The sequence below is a fragment of the Electrophorus electricus genome, chromosome 21 (genome assembly GCF_041902795.1).
Source record: "Electrophorus electricus isolate QZ-2024a chromosome 21, ASM4190279v1, whole genome shotgun sequence".
Taxonomy (NCBI): Eukaryota; Metazoa; Chordata; class Actinopteri; order Gymnotiformes; family Gymnotidae; genus Electrophorus; species Electrophorus electricus.
Window position 1 is genome coordinate 2525001 of NC_137517.1, and position 20000 is coordinate 2545000.

At 48.4% G+C, this 20000-nt stretch overlaps 2 protein-coding genes and 1 long non-coding RNA gene across 15 annotated transcripts in view; 1 reads left to right on the plus strand and 2 right to left on the minus strand.

Annotated features, from left to right (window-relative positions):
* LOC118240626 (uncharacterized) overlaps positions 1–8035 on the minus strand; it is a 13187-nt gene extending 5152 nt beyond the window's left edge. Inside the window, exons 1-3 of the long non-coding RNA XR_004775533.2 lie at positions 7952–8035; positions 4794–5557; positions 4418–4662 (exon numbers count right to left, since the gene is read on the minus strand). This is a non-coding gene — a long non-coding RNA (uncharacterized LOC118240626). The remainder of the gene's footprint in view (positions 1–4417; positions 4663–4793; positions 5558–7951) is intronic.
* The window catches only part of dnai3 (dynein axonemal intermediate chain 3), a 20611-nt gene extending 8439 nt beyond the window's left edge, over positions 1–12172 (plus strand). For 6 of the 12 annotated variants that reach the window (XM_081704394.1, XM_081704391.1, XM_081704398.1 and 3 more), the window contains 13 exons: positions 162–284; positions 1027–1100; positions 1373–1526; positions 1743–1812; positions 2343–2464; positions 2609–2672; positions 3837–3967; positions 4430–4634; positions 4816–4907; positions 5376–5498; positions 7210–8242; positions 11017–11355; positions 11493–12172. In XM_081704394.1, the coding sequence (XP_081560520.1) occupies positions 162–284; positions 1027–1100; positions 1373–1526; positions 1743–1812; positions 2343–2464; positions 2609–2672; positions 3837–3967; positions 4430–4634; positions 4816–4907; positions 5376–5498; positions 7210–7344 (1293 nt within the window). In that variant the 3' untranslated portion in view covers positions 7345–8242; positions 11017–11355; positions 11493–12172. Of the gene's footprint in view, positions 1–161; positions 285–1026; positions 1101–1372; positions 1527–1742; positions 1813–2342; positions 2465–2608; positions 2673–3836; positions 3968–4429; positions 4635–4815; positions 5004–5375; positions 5499–7209; positions 8243–11016; positions 11356–11492 lie in introns of those variants that run through there. The other 6 variants (XM_081704395.1, XM_081704392.1, XM_081704396.1 and 3 more) reach the window with 5 other exon arrangements.
* syde2 (synapse defective 1, Rho GTPase, homolog 2 (C. elegans)) overlaps positions 11959–20000 on the minus strand; it is a 25713-nt gene continuing 17671 nt past the window's right edge. For both annotated transcript variants that reach the window (XM_081704389.1, XM_081704388.1), the window contains exons 5-7: positions 19328–19509; positions 18962–19193; positions 11959–15014 (exon numbers count right to left, since the gene is read on the minus strand). In XM_081704389.1, the coding sequence (XP_081560515.1) occupies positions 14344–15014; positions 18962–19193; positions 19328–19509 (1085 nt within the window). In that variant the 3' untranslated portion in view covers positions 11959–14343. The remainder of the gene's footprint in view (positions 15015–18961; positions 19194–19327; positions 19510–20000) is intronic.

Here is a 20000-nt window from a genome sequence, read left to right on the forward strand (position 1 = left end):
TAAAAACAGCCAAGGCCGCTGACCTTATAGTGCCCTTATACAGTGCATCCTCCTTATGCCTCTTTACAGCGCCACACGGCTCTGTGCCATTTAAATATGTTTGTGTTGAAATTGGAGCTGTTGTGTGTGTGTGTGTGTGTGTGTGTGTGTGTCCTGTCTAGCAGTGCTTTGAGGATACGCGAGACATTGCGCCCCCTACTGTGCGCTACTGCGCTGTGTCTGGCGTGGAGAGTGGGCACCGAGCTCCCATCACCGACATCCAGTGGCTGCCAGAGACCTTTGAGGTACAAGCGCAGCTGACTGTGTGTGAGCCATTTGTTTTTGTCCTCCAGCGTGGCGTAACGGAGGCCTGACGTTTGCTCTCCACACGCTGCTCTCTCTCAGAATGCCGGTGTAAGCCTATAGACTCTCTGAACTGAAGCGTGCGAAAGCACCAGGTGACAGACGGGGAAAGTGGTTCCACTCTGAGCTTGGAGTGAGTGAGACCTTTCGCTCCTTTCAGTGCTTTTATCAGCTCTGGAGTCACCAGGGAGAAAAACCAACACCTGCTCAAAATACTTCCGAGTCTTCACACCTAATTTACACACACCAATGCTGGAGCCTGTCGGACTAAAAGACTGGGGGTGTGTGTGTGAACCCTCTAATGATTACAGCGTCTGCTCTTACAGAGGGTTTGCTGGTGTCGTGCAGGTCCAATCAAGGTTGAGATGCTCTATCCATGTAGGTTCTGCCCCAGGATAGTGAAAAACAGCAGGAGAGGTCAAAGGTCAACTTTGATGTTCTTTTAGGTTATTACAGTGGGCTGCAGAAAGACTCTAGTACCATACTGTACACCACTGTCACACTCATGACACACTGCTAATGATTTGTCTGATTCTGTTATTGATTATTGATTGACGTGACATCAGAGCTGCTAACATGGTTACGGTGATTCTCAAGGCACCAGTAAAAACGGTACACCTGTATACCAGTACACCAGTACCAGTTTGTCTTTCTTTCTCTCTCTGTCTGTCTCTCCCTCTGTAGGTGTCCAGAACTGGGACTCCACTGGAAAATAAGACTTTAATATCAGTGCAGATAGTTACTTGTGCTCCTGACTGGTACGGTCATTCAGACACACACTCTGTACATGTGGGAAATGGTCATTCAGACACACACTCTGTACATGTGGGAAATGGTCATTCAGACACACACTCTGTACATGTGGGAAATGGTCATTCAGACACACACTCTGTACATGTGGGAAATGGTCATTCAGACACACACTCTGTACATGTTTTCATACATAATATTGCATAGTATTATGTATTTACAGATTACTGTGTGTGTGTGTGTGTGTGTGTGTGTGTGTGTGTGTGTGTGTGTGTTTTAGCTGTGTGATGTTCTGGGACCTGCGTGCACCACGGACAGTGGTTAATGCTCTGACAGATACAAAACCGAAGCCTGAAGAGAAAACTGTGGAAAACCCTTATGGAGTTCCAAGCACCTTCAAACATCTGGACCTGACCTGGAAACCTCTCTTTAGGGTACACACACACACACATACTTCTGTCACTCATCTTAACTCTCCTGTGTGAATGAGGGATGAGTGAGTGCTCTAAGCAGAGGCAGGTATACAGTGCTTAGTTCCAAAGTGCTCCTCTCAGCTCTGTGTGTCACTCTGAGCTGAGTGCAGGAGATTTGCTTGCCCTCTAAGTGCCTCTGTGTCTGCCACCCCCTTACCCCTCCCTCCCCGTGTGTAGGTCGCTCTGCCTAAAGTAGACACCCGTGGGGAGTACAGTCCACTGAGGTTCAGTCTGCGGGGTAATACAGGTATCAGTCCTGCAAACTGCAGGCACACACAACGCAACACCACACAACACATACACTCATTCTTTATATGTTCTGGCTAAGAGGTATAGCACATGTCTGTGCTGTAGAAATACACAGATGTGTGCTTAACACGCTGGATTAACTGTAGAAACACACACTGGATTCTCTGACTCAAAACAAATTCTAGATCCTTTTACACACTCAGAGTCAGTAGCGTGCACCCAAATCCCTACAAACCAACATAACCTCCGCCCTGTCCACACATAGAGAGAGCTTTGTGCTAACCAACCCCACCCCACCCGGTTTACTGTGTAAACACACAGGGGTGTCCCTCAGTCCCTCAGAGATCACACCCAGTCGGTTCAACAGGCAGGTTGCCCTCCGTTCCCCTGGACAAAGACACTGTCCACAAACACCACTGAGAAATCACGCATACGTTTGTGGGCAAATTAAAGCGGCACTGATACTACCCAACTTTTACTACCCCCTTCGAGTAGCTCACTCTCACTCTCCCTCACCCACCCCTCCAGATAAGAGTGTTACCGTGGGCGACCGGCCCGAGCCTCCAGACTACGGCCAGCTCCATTTGCCTTCAGCGAAGCACCAGCGGCAGACGGATGACATCAGCACCAAGTTCTATGTGGGCACCGAGGTGAGCGTGACCGGCGGGTACGGCAGGGGCCCTGGCACAGGCAGTGTGGGGGCAGGACACACATACGCATGTCACACATACATATATGAAACTTGTATGTGACACGTATGACGCACGTGTGTGTGTGTCTATATTTTCTCCCAGGATGGTGAAGTGGTGTATACAGACTGGAAACTGGAGAAAGACAATGACTCAGGACAACTGTTCAGTATGGAACATCCCCCCCCCCCCACACACACGTATCAAACTTATCTCGTCTCAGTCACCACACTGGTCTAGAGCAGGAGGGTCTACGTTCAGGAACACTGATCTAGAGTGGTGGTCTGCATGCAGACACAATGGTCTAGAGCAGGAGGGTCTATGTGCAGACACACTGGTCTAGAACAGGAAGGTCTATGTGCAGACACACTGGTCTAGAGCAGGAGGATCTATGTGCAGACACACTGGTCTAAAACAGGAGGATCTATGTGCAGACACACTGGTCTAGAACAGGAAGGTCTACGTGCAGACACACTGGTCTAGAGCAGGAGGGTCTACGTGCAGACACACTGGTCTAGAGCAGGAGGGTCTACGTGCAGACACACTGGTCTAGAGCAGGAGGGTCTACGTGCAGACACACTGGTCTAGAGCAGGAGGGTCTACGTGCAGACACACTGGTCTAGAGCAGGAGGGTCTACGTGCAGACACACTGGTCTAGAGCAGGAGGGTCTACGTGCAGACACACTGGTCTAGAGCAGGAGGGTCTACGTGCAGACACACTGGCTTAATGTGGGAGCACCTGCAGTAGTGATGGCTCCACCCCTCGAGAAGCCCTCGCTGAGAAATGTGGAGGAGTGATGAATGAGAAATACACACACACACACACACAGACTTGCAAATACACACACACACCCAGCAAACATTCTCTCATACATACACATTCTTCCTGAGAACACACACACACACACACTCCTGCACTCTCATAGTGCCTCTGGTAAGTGGCTCTTTGTCTGGGTGGGTTAATCAGGCTTCCATCTTTAGGAGGGCAGACTGGAGGTCTGTGAATGGGACCTTAATAACCAGTCATTGATGCCAGTGGATCTCCATGGCACCACTGGCCATTAAAATGCTGCCCTAGCAGTATTTAGTAGTATAAATGCTAGTGTAATGCTTTATTGGCTTTTGGAAAGCACACACACACATTCATGTAACTGAGTTTATATGCCATCAACTGCTTAATTTTTGTTCCTGTAACTATATACATAATCCCAGTCTATTTGGTTTCTCCTCAATTTCCATCCCCCCACCTGGGTCACTCCTCTCTCTCTCTCTCTCTCTCTCTCTCTGTGTCACCCACTCTCTCTCTCACTCTCCCTCTCCCTCTCTTCCGCAGGCCCTAAGCCAACCCACTGTTTCCGGGTCCATGACTGCCTGGTAAACACAGTATCGCGCTCCCCCTTCTACCTGGATATCATTCTGACGGTGGGCGGCTGGAACTTCGCCATCTGGAAGGAGGGTGTTATGGTGAGGTCCAATCTGGGCCTACACTCCTTACTTATTCTAGAACTTTCTACTGGCCTTTTTCCTGCTTTACTATGTCTTTTGAAAAAGTTGTATTTCATGTATGGAACCTGTGTTAAAACTAGCATATTGTATTATTATTATTATTGCTTGTGTTTTATTATTATTAAATTGTTGTTAATTATTAATTTAGTGTTTATATATTTTTATTATTATTACCTATTAATGTTAAATTTAAAATGATTAATAATAATGTATTATTTTCTTTGTTAGATTAATGAGTTTTTTACTTAATTAATGTACTTATTTATTTGTTATAATGGTACCGGCCCCGTATAATAGTACTCTGGCATTCTGGTACCGGTCAGAGCCGCCTACAGCTCTGATCCCAGTGCACAGGATTCTAAACACTGAAGGCATATTGAAAAATCTGAAAATGAAGGGGTCTGGTACCTCTCGTTCCAGACAGGTCCACTAGTCCTGTCTGCCTGCTCCCAGAAGAGGTGCTCGGCGGGGGCGTGGTCCCTGACCCGGCCCGGGGTAATGTACATCGGGAAGGAGGATGGCAACCTGGAGGTGTGGGACCTGCTGGAGAAGACACACGAGCCTTCCCAGATCCAGAGCGTTACCACCTTCCCCATTACCTGCATCAAGCCCTGGACCGTGTCCCGTTAGTCCCGAACACCTGCAGACAGACGCTACACACAAACACAGCGGTTACAAACAGCGCTAAAACAATAACAACTCTGAACAAAAACATAAAGACAAACATTTGGGTGGTGTTCTAGGTAGTTTGGGTGGTGGTGTGGAGATGTGTTTCATAACCTACAGTCTGATCTCATGTGAAACAGTGAAGCAGCAGCTGTTGGCTGTGTCTGATCATCAGGGCACGCTCCACATTCTGCAGGTGCCATGGATGCTGCGCCACCCGGCCGCCAATGAGGTGAGCACCACCCACCCCCACCTGGGGCTGACCACGTGCCTGTGACAGGCACCAACCCAGAGCCGGACTCCCAGAGCCAGTGTCCCCACTGCGATGGTCAGAAAGGAGGATTACCCGAGGAGCATTGTGCTGGATTACAGCGTTCCTCTCTGGGGTTCGGGCTGTGTAGAGCGTTGTGCTGGATTACAGCGTTCCTCTCTGGGGTTCGTGCTCTGTAGAGCGTTGTGCTGGATTACAGCGTTCCTCTCTGGGGTTCGGGCTCTGTAGAGCGTTGTGCTGGATTACAGCGTTCCTCTCTGGGGTTCGGGCTCTGTAGAGCGTTGTGCTGGATTACAGCGTTCCTCTCTGGGGTTCGGGCTCTGTAGAGCGTTGTGCTGGATTACAGCGTTCCTCTCTGGGGTTCGGGCTCTGTAGAGCGTTGTGCTGGATTACAGCGTTCCTCTCTCTTTGTCTCTCGCCCCCCCGCAGAAGCTGAGCGTGAGCCGATACTTTGAGAAGGAGGTGAAGCACCTGGTCTACTTCGAGAAGAGGACGGAGATGCAAGAGAGAGAGAAGAAGCAGGTGGAGGCAGAGGAGCAGAGGAGAAGAATGGTGAGAAGCTCCTTTAGCTGGTGGGCGTCACTCCTAGACAATATCTGCCCCAAAAACATCTGTGCTGGGAGAAATTAATGTAATTAATGTTCATAATACGGTTTGTAGACATTGGTAATTATTTAGTTGTTTGTAATGTCAACAGGAAGAGTTTGATTTACATAAGGAAAACAATGACAAAGAGAAAAGCAAGAAGTGTTAGAATTGCTTACATTCAACATATTTCACTTGCTATCAAGATGCCATTTTGTTCTTCTTTTTCTTGCTATATATGTCAAGGAGAGTTCAGTTTCATTTGTTTTTATACTGTCAGAATGTGAGGTCATATGTATGTATGTATGTGTGTGTGTGTGTGTGTGTGTGTGTGTGTATGTATGTATGTATGTGTGTGTGTGTGTGTGTGTGTGTGTGTATATATATATATATAAAGCATGTTGTAAGCGTAATCAGTAACCCAACACAACTGAACCCTGAAGCCTTCGTCAAACTGCTTTACCCCGCTATTGTTCTCCTCTGATAAAGGTCCTTCTCACCTTTTCTCTTCTCGAGCCCTTTTAGTTTAGACACACAAGCACAAGCCCACGCACAGGCGTGTGCTGCCCACCCAGTCTGGCTTGTCCCTTTAATGAAATCTGTAGCCGTTATCAGCCTGCTGTTTGTTCTCCAGCACAGGTTAGAGTTAAGACTGTGTATTTGAGCTTTGATGATGAGGGAAACACACTAGTGTCAGGACTGATCGGGGATCAGCTGTGGTCACCAGCAGGGTGACACCAGTGGGCTAAGACCAGCCAGCACTCAGAGAAGGGCAGAAGACAGGGGCGCACTGCTCCCCAGACCACACCTCAACACGCCAGACCATCCCAGACCACACCTCACCACACCTCAACACGCCAGACCACACCTCAACATGCCAGACCACGCCAGACCATCCCAGACCTCACCTCAACACGCTAGACCATCCCAGACCTCACCTCAACACGCCAGACCATCCCAGACCACACCTCAACACGCCAGACTACGCCAGACCACACCTCAACATGCCAGACCACGCCAGACCATCCCAGACCACACCTCAACACGCCAGACTACGCCAGACCACACCTCAACATGCCAGACCACGCCAGACCATCCCAGACCACACCTCAACACGCCAGACTATGCCAGACCACACCTCAACACGCCAGACTATGCCAGACCACACCTCAACACTCCAGACCACACCTCAACACGCCAGACCACGCCAGACCATCCCAGACCACACCAACACGCCAGACTATGCCAGACCACACCTCAACACTCCAGACCACACCTCAACACGCCGGACCATGCCAGACCATCCCAGACCACACCTCAACACGCCAGACTATGCCAGACCACACCTCAACACTCCAGACCACGCCTCAACACTCCAGACCATCCCAGACCACGCCTCAACACTCCAGACCACGCCTCAACACTCCAGACCACGCCTCAACACTCCAGACCATCCCAGACCACACCTCAACACGCCAGACCACACCGGACCATCCCAGAAAACTCCATCTCACAGCCAGCATCACAATTCCAGACATGTGATCAAATATGACAAGTGTGATATTTTGCGTGATATAAATTGTGACTATACATTCTCAGCTCACGTTTTAAAGTGATGGGTGCAGTAAAGGTGGTGTTGTGATGGGTGTGGTAAAGGCGGTGTTGTGGTTGTTCACAGGAAGGTGTTGTAGCACTGAAGCAGCTGGAGGAACTGGAGGAACAGGCACAGAGAGACTACGAGGACTACCTCACTCTGGAGAAAGCCATTCTGAAGGACATGGGCCTCCAAACACAGCATATGTCTGACCACTGAACACACTCACACACACCTGCTCACAGGACATATCTGACAAATGACCAAAATGCACACAAAAATGTTCAGAGGACATATGACACCTGGCCAAACACCCCCCCCCCACAACACCTGACTGCAAGATAATTTACAGCTCATATACGACATTTGACCACACACGTGCACTAGCTCACAAGACTGAAACCTGAACACACACACGCACGCGCACACTTACAAACATGTTCAGTCACAGATAATATCAAGATCTGTGATGTCTGACCACCCACACTGTGAGCACAAACCTTGAACATAACCAACAGCTGAGTAGTCAACAACACAGGTGCAAAAAACACGGTCTGTTACTGACGTAACCTGTGGTGGGGTCTGTTACTGACGTTACCTATAGTAGTAACATTCGATTTCTTTACTATTTATACATGACCAAATCCCTCCTGCCTGTTGTAGCACTGTGTCTAATACTGAAGGTTGTTTTCATGCTGTTAAATGAATAAAAATTCAATTTTAACACTGAAAATTAATTGAAGGTAAAACAGAACCAGTGGCCCTGGCTTGGTGTGGGAAAAGGCATGTTTGCAGCTCTTCACAAAAGTAAAAAGCAAAAAATAACCTTGAGGCTGCCACGGATTTCCTGACTTGGGTTTCTGGTGATCTGTCTGAGTTCATCATGGTGTCCATTTCCTCACGATGCCCCTCTCCTCTGGTTAATGCCCCTGGGGTCAGGCCCATGACAGCTAGTCGATCGTGAGTCATTTTGCTTTAGTATAGACCCACTTTGTCTCTGTTGCAGGATATCAATTGGGCGCTCATTAAGACGGCCGGCCCACAGGACCGTGGGTGCGACCGCGGCACGCTCCGTCTCCAGGCAGGTCCAGGCAGGTTCAGGCCATTCCTGGCAGATGTGAGTAAGGGGTGGAACTGCTACAGGAATTCCCCCTCAGCAAATATGAGCACCACTTCACAAAGGCCGCCAGTACACGAGGGCAGAGACGAACACTCAGAACCATCCAGCAACTGGTCGAAGCCCACCCCTCTGTAACCATCCAGCCAATAGTTGAGAGTGGTCCACCCCTCCAAAATCATCCAGCCAATAGTTAAGAGTGGTCCACCCCTCCAAAATCATCCAGCCAATAGTTAAGAGTGGTCCACCCCTCCAAAATCATCCAGCCAATAGTTGAGGTAGCTGGGTAGACGCAGACAGAGATGGAGAGAGGGATGGCGAGAGAGAGAGAGAGAAAGAAAAATAGTAGAGATGGTGCATGGGTCACTTCAGAAGTTCTCAACCCATTTCCACCCCCACACACACACCACAGATTTTACTGCCTTTAATTAACTGGCCTTGCCAACGTTATGTTTGTGCTTTGGCTATTTTGGAAGCAGAATGTGCTGTGAGCCGCGAGCACAGGTCTGGGAAGCTACAGGTCAAATGTCAACGAGTTGCATGCTCCAAGCAGAAGCTGACCTTTCATCCTGATCTGCCCAATCCTGACCCTTAATCGTGATCAAAACAAGCACACGTCTGCGTTCAGTCCTGAATGGTCACTCCTGACAGGACAGTGTGTTTGAAGGCGTGGGTGTTTGAGCTGATATTACAGCGCTGGGTATTATAGCAGGTTCTCAGTAAACGCTTCACACAGGTGACTGAACATTTTCAATGACACATGTAAATGCACACACGCACGCACACACAGACACAGACTGGCAAAAGGGTGTTAGGTGTACTTATGAGGTGTGTTTGGACAGCTGGAACATATCAAGCATACACACGGTTACCACAGTGTATTAAGAAAATGTAATGAAAAGTGAGCACAGTACATTGGTGTAGAAGTACTGACCCCAGCGCACTCACACACACACACACGCACACACCTCTGCTGTCTGCCCAATGCAAACAGGAAGTACATGAACTGGAAAGTCAAACGTAAGGCAACAGTAGTGTCTGCCTCTCCCTCTCTCTCTAATGGTCTATATATGTAAGAAATCTGTAACAATTACACTCTACAGCCTATACAGTGTGATCTGGGGCTGAGGCAACACACACAGCCATGCTTTAAAGCACATACACAAACACACAGAACCATGATTTAACGTGCTTCTGTGGCCTTACTGATCACGGCGTTGTCTTATACCCCTTATAAAGGTCAAAGTGATTTGAGTGAGGTGAGACTGGCCCTGGATCAGTACCCAACACATAGCAAAGAGAGACCCTAGCTGCCTGCATACACACGTTCACAATGCCCCTCCACACAGTCACTCTGTGTGTGTGTGTGTGTGTGTGTATAGTCTGTCAGCAGTTTACATCTATGATGGGCGAAATGCTTCAGATGAGTTGCCAAGCATCTCTCAGACTCAGACTCTTCTCAGGGAGATATGAGAGAGAGAGAGAGAGAGAGAGAGAGAGGACATGAAAACAAAGAGACACATCAAACAGGGCAGAGCCCCACCCCCGACTTGCTTATGAACGAGATTAAAACTTATGAGGGGCACTGCATCACTGGAATGTGATATCAGCTCAGTGGTTTTATGGTCTCACCTACACCCACACCATATTTGTGTATTATAATCATGTCATAACCTATTAATTGCCAAGACATAAGTACATGGTAGTACAGGGTAATACTGCCATTTATATACAACACAAATGTTATATACTGAAAATATGAACCACCTCTAAAAATTATGTATGTTTATACTGACTAAACAATGTATGTACATTGAAATTAATTAACATGTAGAAGCCAAAGGTCGTGTAGAAGCCAAAACTGGTTATATGACCAAAAAGGTCAAATCTAGTGATGAACCTTGTTTCCATAGAAACATGCTACCAAACGCAAGGAAAGGACAGCAGAAAGAACCCAAACACAATGGAGAACACAGTGGAATTTAAAATAAGGCCCGTGTGACGTGCAAGCCTAGCGTCTGGTCCTTGGGAACCCACGCTCAACACTTCCGAGCCCCACACTGGAGCAGGGCCAAGCTGTGTTCACCAACCAGCAACTCAGCCAGGCTCAGCTCCGCCCTCCCCAAGACTCACCTGTGTCAGAGAGGGAGGATGCTGTGAATTGTGCCACATAGACTTCAGAATCCCTCCCTCCATCGCTCTGCTCACGAGCTCCAGGTGGATTACACAGAGAGATTGTTTACACGTTGAAAGGGACCAGGAGCAGAAGTTCACACTAGCAGACAGTTTTGTATCAAATATCGGCCCCGTCTGAGAAAACACACTCCAGCCTCTGTTATGTCTACAGCCCCTCATACGCAACAACAAGTTCAAATTCATTCCTACAAACCACATTCAACAAAATCTTTTTGTAAAACATGCATGTATAATATTCATTTTCCAAAGCAAGGTACTTCTTAAAGGCTTAACTCTGAATGGAAGACATTAAAAAACAATTACCTATAAGGAGAGATGTTGACGGACTCGGAGTCGAGACAAATAACACCTCATTTGAGTCAATGGGAGTTCTGTTCACAGCCGTGACCATATCTAATGTAAAAAAGGCACTAAACGCGTAGCATTTATCTGAACGCAAGAACCGACAACCCTTTCTGCTACTTATACCAGTAAAGAGTCTGGCCCTGAAGCAAACGGGCTGCTGGGATATGGAGCACGGCCATCATCTTGTCGCATCTCCCTATAATCAAGTCTGATTTTCCTCTGTGTGTGTGCAGGCAGTACAGATTCACCCCACATCAGAAGCGCGTGGAGAGTTGGCAGGAATTCCGTTTTCTGGGCCACGGCCAAACATCGCAGGTGTCTGGCGCGTTCTGCGCAGAGAGCACCTCCGCAGAGAAACCCGCCCCGTGGGGAAGCCCCGGCTTCTCCGTCTTCACTCCGGGGAGATTCCGATACCGGCCGTCCCCTTCTACACGCTCCTGTAGCTTTTAATTACTCAGCTTACGGATGCTGAGCACTGTCGCAAATTTTCTTCATCAAAAGACACACAGGCAGGAGCACGCTGGAGACTGGCGAGAGAGCGCCGGGGCTTCTGGGACAGCAAGTTTAGACAGGTGAACACACACGAATGTTTATGACTGCAGTAAAGAGAACTTACTGAGCACACACCAACACTTCTCAGGCCTTTGCAGGCTAGCCAGCACATACAGGCTTCTGTGGCAGCTGCCCTTGTGTGTCTATTTTTCACCAGGAGAACGTGTTCAACTGCTGTGCGAGTAGTGAGGCAGACGTTACACACGCGACATGTAGAACATGAAGTATATGTGAGTATTCCAGCCATGCACCAATAACCAATAGTTAAACACCAACCAATACAGACATGGACGGTGGCTGGGCTTCCATAACTTCCTAACACCGGCGTTAGGTTCAACGGTTCTTAATCATTGGTTCTCCACGCGCTTCTATCTTATATCTTTATCCCCCTGCTGGATATTCATTTGTTGTCAACGGTCTCTGACTAGCAACATGTTTTTTTCCGTATCTGATGTTTGTTGCTTTATTAGGGCTCGCTGAACAGTTTTAGCTCTTTCAGAATCTCACTGAAGAGAGTAAAACAGGCGATAAGTACATTTGCCATGTGGAACGCCAGAGTGAGCGTTGTGTTCCCAGCAGTGGCTTTACCTGAGCAGTGCAGGGAGGAAGGAGGGAGACACCCGTGAAATACACACTTTAATGGGACCATATTAATGTCAATATCAGTACAAAGCATAACTGGTTTAGTGATATGTTCATCATATTGGGGTTCTGTCCATTGTCAGAACAGTTGAACCAAACTGTTTAAAAACAAGACAAAAACCCCACAAAAGACTGGAGACAACAGGCATCGTTGGAGAGAGAGAGAGAGAGAGAGAGAGAGAGAGAGAGAGAGAGAGAGAGAGCAGAGAGACAAAAAAAAAGTGTGGGATAGAAAAAAAGAAAGGAATGTTTTGACAAAAAACAAAAACAAACAAACAAAAAACCACTGAGGGCCTCACGTTATACATCAAGTCCAGTACCTTTTACACGCATGAGTGATCCCTCAGTGCTGACTCTGGATCTGCCATAACTCCACCCCTTTTTTCAATAGATGGCAGAACTCTGGCAAGAATGTCTGACCTCAGACCAGCACTTGGGGCCACCTCACATCTTCAGTGCCAGCCCAAAGGTACCATGAACGAGAAGACAAGGAAGGAAAGGTGGTCTTCATTTCCAGACCCGACTAATCTACACCCGAGGTGACCTAACCAGGTCGGGTTGGGTAGAGGCAGTTATTCGCGTTTCTCCAAAAGCATCTACACTAGGAATGGAGACCTTGGAACTGTGCGCTCCCATTTAACAAATGACCTTTACGCTGTGGCTTCTGGGGGGAAAATAAACACCACTGGAAAAATGAAAAACATTTTACACAGATAGTTTTTAGTTCTGCACCAAGAACATCCTCTACGAGATTGTCCAACCGTTTCAAAACTGGTGTAATCATCATCCAGATTTAATTAGTCTAGATGTGACAAACAGGCTTAAAGCACAAACACACACTGACTACGGGGCTAATAGCCACAGCCCCATGATCTCAGACAGACGCTTGTTTAGCATGACTAATTTACAATTGTGAACAGCTGCCAAACAGGAAAAACCAACCACGATTTGACCATAATTAAAACAAACAATCTCTATTTACACGCATAAATACAGAGTGTAGGAGGCATTTAGATACACGTATTTACTGTAAAGCTTTTGACCCAAGCGCGGACTCCCCTAAATACACTACCCTAAGATAACGCACGCACGCACGCACACACACACACACACACACACACTTTACAGCTTCGTCTGCTTCTGTACATCCTGCAAATGTGTCCTGGTAGCTTAAGGAAAAAAAAAAAAAAAAAATCAATCAATACTTTTATTTATTCATTAATGAATCTGATTCTAATCTACAGGGCAAATACTACAAGGCAGCTGAGAAACATTTAAATATAAACACTGTCCAATATAAACAGCTGTCAAAAAACAGAACGTACTCCTACTATATCTATACATGTCTGTGTCCGATAAATACTCCACGAGTACCGCGCCCCTGAACTGCACATAGTATGACAGTACCCTACAGACAGTAACCATGGCGATGCCAATCACAAGCCAGCGCCAACGTCCCAGGCCCATCCAAGACTCATCCGGCTGTGAGAGTTTTCCTGCCCTCTGTCTTTCTGGGAAGCCTGGTGCTCCAGACGGTCAGGGAGTTTGTACCTTACACGCACGCGTTTCAAACCTGACTCTGTTAGCAAGGGGCCGGCTGGAGGCGAGAAAACATTTGCTTTAAAACATGATTATTTAGCTTCTACTAACTATTCTGAAGTATCACTAGTTACTTCACTAGTTACTGTGAAGATGTTTTTGTTTTGTACAGGTAATGTAGAGTGTGCAGCATTTGTAATTGTTTTAAATAGACTGGAGAGGTGTGTGTGTGTTGGGCAGGGGGTTAAGGCTAAAGACGGAGGGCATTCTCCTGGGGTGTGTTCAGGACAAGAGAGTGTTTAGGATGCAGCATTGAGGTGTAGGAATGTCTGCACAAGGTCCATCGTACCAGTGTGTTTACGGGGAGGGTTGTCAGCGCCTAGGCATTCTGGGATGTGTCGGTTCATCTGGGGTACACATGGGTTGCCTGATTTGCCCTGCATCTACATCACAGTGCGGGGAGATTCACACTTTAGGGATCAGACATTGAATGTCTCTGGTTTAGGGATTTTAGGGTCTGTGTTTATCTGAACGCCGCCTCCAGACGCGGGGTTCATAAGTGCATTGTTTACGTGGTTACAAGTCTATCCCGTCGCTCTACAGAAACAGGACATTAGAGAAAACTCCGTTGCCTGAAGTTCTACCTTTACATAATGAAGGCACCTGGCAACCCCACGGGGCTGAATGGGTTCTTCTAATAAGAAGAAAACAACTCACGACATAAAGAACAAAATCAAAGACAGAGGAACCGAGAAGACGTCTCAGATCATTCAAAACAAAGGAATGTCGGTACGTCCATGCTCCGTGTCCGTGTGTGACTGCCGGAGTCAGTGTGAGAGGCCGTAGCCCACGGTCAGCTTGTTCTTGTTCAGTTCCCGCTCCAGGTTTCCGATCAGCGTGTCGATGCTGTCCTGTAGGTCCCGCAGGTCCCGCAGGTTCACCCTGTGGCTGATCTTCATGTAGGCCTGGTAGGCGCGTTCGTCCCGCTCGGACTGGACCCGATCTCGGCAGACGGGGACGATCGCCGCGGCAACGTCCCGTTGAAGCTGGACCACGCCCCTGTCCTCCTCGCTCTGCTCTCCACTGCTCTCTGGCTCCGCCTCCAGCTTGAGCTCCGCCTCCGCCTCCACGTCCATCACGTCATTGTCTGCGGTTGCTGCCTCCAGCTCAGAGGCTCTGTCTCCGCCCTGGGAAACCCCGCCCTCGCTCGCGGTCTCCTGGTGACCAGTGGGAGGTTCTTCAGGCACGTCATCGTAGTCGGCCTCCTCGGGCCGGCCCGGCTGGAGGTACGCGTCCCTGCAGGCTGACCAGTCGCCGGCGTAGCGGTTGCTCGGGCTGTCTAGGCGACCGGGGCGGGGCCGCAGCACGCCCGCCAGGTCGCCGTCGTCCAAGTTCAACACCTGAGGACGTTCCTTCCGTCTTCGGACGGGGGCCGCGGCTGGCGGGTCGGCACGGGGCTCCAGGATGGGAGACGGGGGTTTAGTCTGCGCGTCCACAACTGAGAATGGAGGGAGAAGTTTATTTAGAGAGTCATCAGGACGTGATGCATTTCAGAGCTATAGTGTTGCATGTAGTCGTAGCAATGCCTAACCACAAAAATTTGTGAGCAGTTTACTTTGAACTAAAATTCACGTCATTACAAACACATGCATCAGCACTAAATATTAGTTTCAAAACCCATTTTATGGCGCTCGAATACACAAAGAACGATGAAGAATCGCAGATGACGTCGATGACACGTAGCCTAGCGAGTTAGCACAACCTGCCTAGTTTGCTCGGCCCAGCTAACCTCTGCGGAGGACGCAACGATAGGAAATAAAAATGCAAAACAAAAACAATAAATATGTTCAAAATGACTGGTAAAGGAGTGAGTGACCATCTCAGCATGCCACATGGACATTAAGCGCCACGTTGTAGTGGCTCCCCTACTGGACATATTTAGCACTGCAGCTCAGAGGACTAAACTAAAGTGGGCTAAATAAATGTATCTTTACACTTGTGCACATTTCAATAAACCCTCCACATACTCATCTACCAAACAAGCATCACGGTCCAATCCAAGAATCCCTTGTGAGTTTGTTACGGGACTGTTAAAAATATCTGTCACAAAATAAACTAAAAATAAATAAAAAACAAACAAATGTAGCAACAGATTTTACAGCACTCCACATTATTGTGCAAATTGGATTTACGTGTCAAAGATTTCGCTTTTTGTTTTTCTATTAAAAAAAACTATTTCTATTTCTATATTGTCTCTCAGGGCTCTTTGGGTCACTAAAATCAATCTCAGACACCTGTGATAATTAGTTTGCCAGGTGAGCCCAATTAAAGGAAAACTACTTAAGGAGGACGTTCCACATTATTAAGCAGGCCACAGGTTTCAAGCAACATGGGAAAGAAAAAGGATCTCTGCTGCTGAAAAGTGTCAAATAGTGCAGTGCCTTGGACAAGGTATGAAAACATTAGCTATTTCACGAAAGCTTAAGCGTGATCATCGTACTGTGAAGAGATGTGTGGCTGATTCAGAGCACAGGCGGGTTCGTGCAGATAAAGGCATGATGAGGTTTCTGCCAGACAAATTCATTGGATTAAGAGAGCAGCTGCTAAAATGCCATTACAAAGCAGCAAACAGGTATTTGGAGCTGCTGGTGTCTCTGAGTCCCACAAACCTCAAGGTGTAGGATCCTCCAGAGGCTTGCAGTCATGCATAAACCTACTATTCGGCCACCCCTAACCAGTGCTCACAAGCAGAAACGGTTGCAGTGGGCCCAGACGTGCATGAAGACTAATTTTCAAACCATGTCCCAACAAGGCAGCAACGTCAGCAAGGAGGAGTCCTGTTTTGGGCCAGAATCATGCGGAGAGAGCTGGTAGGTCCCTTTAGGGTCCCTGAAGGTGTGAAAATTACCTCGGCAAAGTATATAGAGTTTATGACTGACCACTTTCTTCCATGGTACAAAAAGAAGAACCGTCCCGTCCGTAGCAAACTCATCTTCATGCATGATAATCTCATGCTGCAAAGAATACCTCTGTGTCATTGGCTGCTACAGGCATAAAAGGAGAGAAACTCATGGTATGGTCACCATCCTCCCGTGACCTCAACCCTATTGAGAAGCTTTCCGAGTATCCTCAAGCAAAAGATCTATGAGGGTGGGAGGCAGTTCACAAAACAGCAGCAGAAGCTCTACAAAAAGTCATAAGTTCAATGGATGTGAGAATTGTGAAGGTAATGTCAAAGAAGGGGTGCTACGTTAACATGTAACTTGGCCTGTTAAGATGTTTTTTATTGAAACAGCTTTGATTTCAGTAAGTGACCTCCTTAATGCTGCAAATTCAACAAATGACCATTTTCAGTTCTTTACAACCTATAAAATGTTTTGAAACTCTGTTGTGCATAATAATTTGGAACAGTGCATTTTGAGTTTATTTTTGAAAAAATACTGTTACCATTGCAAGGTTTGTTCAATAAAATTTGATATATTCAGTTGATGACTTAAATTATACTGACTGTCATTTGCATTGACTATTTAGGAAAATCAGAGAAAAATATCATTTGCATAATAATTCGGCACATGGTGTAAAGGTTAAGATGGGTAATGACAACAATGACATCACAATAACGCTCCATGGAAACAAACAGCCCTGACCGCACGTTCTGTGCTCTTGCATAATTTATTCGTCAGCTCGTGTTTCCGCTTCGAGGCGGTGTTCTGTTCCTGGGCCTGCTCTGGTAGCTCTGGTGGTTAGGGCTGCCGTCCCAGGGCTCAGGGACAGACCTCGAGCAGCAGACCCATAACTCCGCCCGCCGGTGGAGGAGGGGTGGTGTCGACCTTCGCGTCGCTCCGCCCGTCCACGGACCGCACACAAAATTCCACACCTGTGCTTGGGGCTAACCCAAACACACAGTACAGCGTGGGGAGGGGCTCCGCTTCCCGGCCCCACATTCCGGCCCGGAGCTGGCAGCGCGCCCTGGGGGTGGAGAGGACGAGTGGAGGGGGCGTGGCTAAAGCGTGGGTCAGGAATGTGTGTAATTATAGACCAGGGTCAGTGCTTCCCTCCCAGCAGTAGCGGAAGGAGGGTAGAGAGGAACGAAGTAACTTGATATAGCACTACTGGCACTTGGGGGGGAAAAGCCAAACAGGGATACGTAAAATAAATAAAAGAAAGCTAAAAATGAAATAACAGCAATGAAAAGAACTCTGCGGGTGTGCAAGAGCTGACCGAGCTACTCCACTACAGGGGAGATCTGAGGGTTAAGTTTTTTCTGGGAAAAGCCACTGATCTAGGATCAGGTTGATGGTGTCCACATTAAAATAAAAATCACCCTAGTGCAACAACCATGAACCGATCTCAGAACATTATTTATAGCTGAAGCAGGTTTAATGAATAAGGTTGAATAAGTTTAATGAAAGCGCTTGGCTGGAACACATGTGGTCAAGGTCTTCATCGTAGCCTCGTCTCACACACCTGGGACCAGACTGTGTCCCAAACACACGTCCAACGCAGTTACAGCGCACGTTCACACTCCGTCACGCTGAAGAGCGGGACCAGGCACGATATACTGAGGTGTTTATGGAAGGCTAAACGTTTTTGAGGACGAAGAGGATTTAAATGTGCCTTGCTGAGTAGCTGCAGTTCGGGTGTCCATTCTGATGTCTGACATCACATCACTTATTGACCTGCTGTCCATCACAGTGTGGAGGTCTTCAACAATGACATCAGGGAACCGTGTAGCCTGTGTGTGTGTGTGTGTGTGTGTGTGTGTGTGTGTGTGTGTGTGTGTGTGTGTGTGTGTGTGTGTACGTGCGCGCGCATGTGGTTACAGGTGGACAAGTGATGGAATTCTGGGCCAACGCTGTCCTGTTTTCAGGGACAGGAAGTTCTCTCCTTGCCTCAGACCTCTAGTGCTCTGGCCCACATTATGCCTCCCTGCCTCCCTTAGTCAGGACGGCTGGCGGGGCTGTTTGATCCCGGAGCTCCCATCTGGAAGCACGACTCCCAGGACTATGTTTAGGAGCAGGAGGAACCGCGGGCGTATCAAAGCCCAGACCTCCAGAGCAAGTATTCCCAGTAGCCTCAGCCAACGTTAACACAGACTGCAGCAAATGCCCCAGAGACGGGCTGGAATATTCCCCTTAAACGTGACTCCCACGCCGTATACTGATCTCACCCATTCTACATACTGATCTCACCCACTCTGCGTACTGATCTCACCCACTCCGCGTACTGATCTCACCCACTCCGCGTACTGATCTCACCCACTCCGCGTACTGATCTCACCCACTCCGCGTACTGATCTCACCCACTCCGCGTACTGATCTCACCCACTCCGCGTACATTCTAATTTCATTTTCATTTTCCACTAGATGAAGCTGGAGTCTGCTAATGTGGGAATGCAGCCCTGTGCTTAGTGTGTGTGTGTGCACGCGTGTGTGTTTTTCCTACCTGGCCACAGTTGCAGCAGGTAGTGCAGGACCTCGATGTGTTTTTTAAAGTGTAGCGCACTGGCCAGCTCCTCCGAGTCGATGAACACGCGGTTGGCGAGTCCTGCAGCGTCCTGCCTCTGCCTGAGCAGAACAGGGCCGAAGCACACGGCCAGGTTCTGACACGTCATCTTGTTCACCTCGTGGTGGGACGCCACACGCTTCAGGTGGTCCAGAAGCTTCCGCAGGGTCGCCTGTGATAAAGAGAGAGGCGATAGAATGAGAGAGAGAGAGAGAGAGAGAGAGAGAGAGAGAGACCCGCTACACAGACACTCACACTGGCCATGAGATTAAGAGATTTGAGATTAAAAGTCCGTACACCCTGTACCTTATCGACATGGGGCAGAGCGTCCAGCAAGCCGACAGTGTGGTCAGAGTCTGCAGGGTCATTCTCACAGCCGCCACAGCCAATGAGAAGAGGTCTCGTAGACATGGTGTCCAGGACAGCCTCGTACAACGGCTTCGAGATGAGAGGGGACGGCAACTCCCTCAGGTAGTCCTTAAGAACACCTGAAGAAAGAAAGGAAGTAAGAGAGGGATAGAGAGAGAGAGAGAGAGAGAGAGAGAGTTGCAGAGAGACTGCGGTCAGGTTGTAGTCTGTCTGCGTACGGGACACGCCGTGGGACATGCCGCTACTCCCAGAACTACAGCCAGCAGAAACTCATTACACCAGACCATTATTCAGCTTTTCAAAGAGCTCCCTCTCAGTGCCCCACCTCCTCCCCTCCACCTCCTCCTCCTCCTCCTCCCCTCCCCCACCTCCCCCCACCACCCCCTCCCAGAGCGCCAGAGGCTACAGTGCTCCTGTGCTGCCTGAGGACAGACCATTGTTGTCGCGACTTCTAAGAGGCGCCGGTATTTGGCCCGGAACGCCAGGGAAAGGGGTGTGTGTGTGTGTGTGTGTGTGTGTGTGTGTGTGTATAGTCTTGCTAGAGACAGTGTTTTCACACCTGAGCTTTCAGTCTCTATGAATGCCATTAAAACTGGAGGCAGACGTGAAA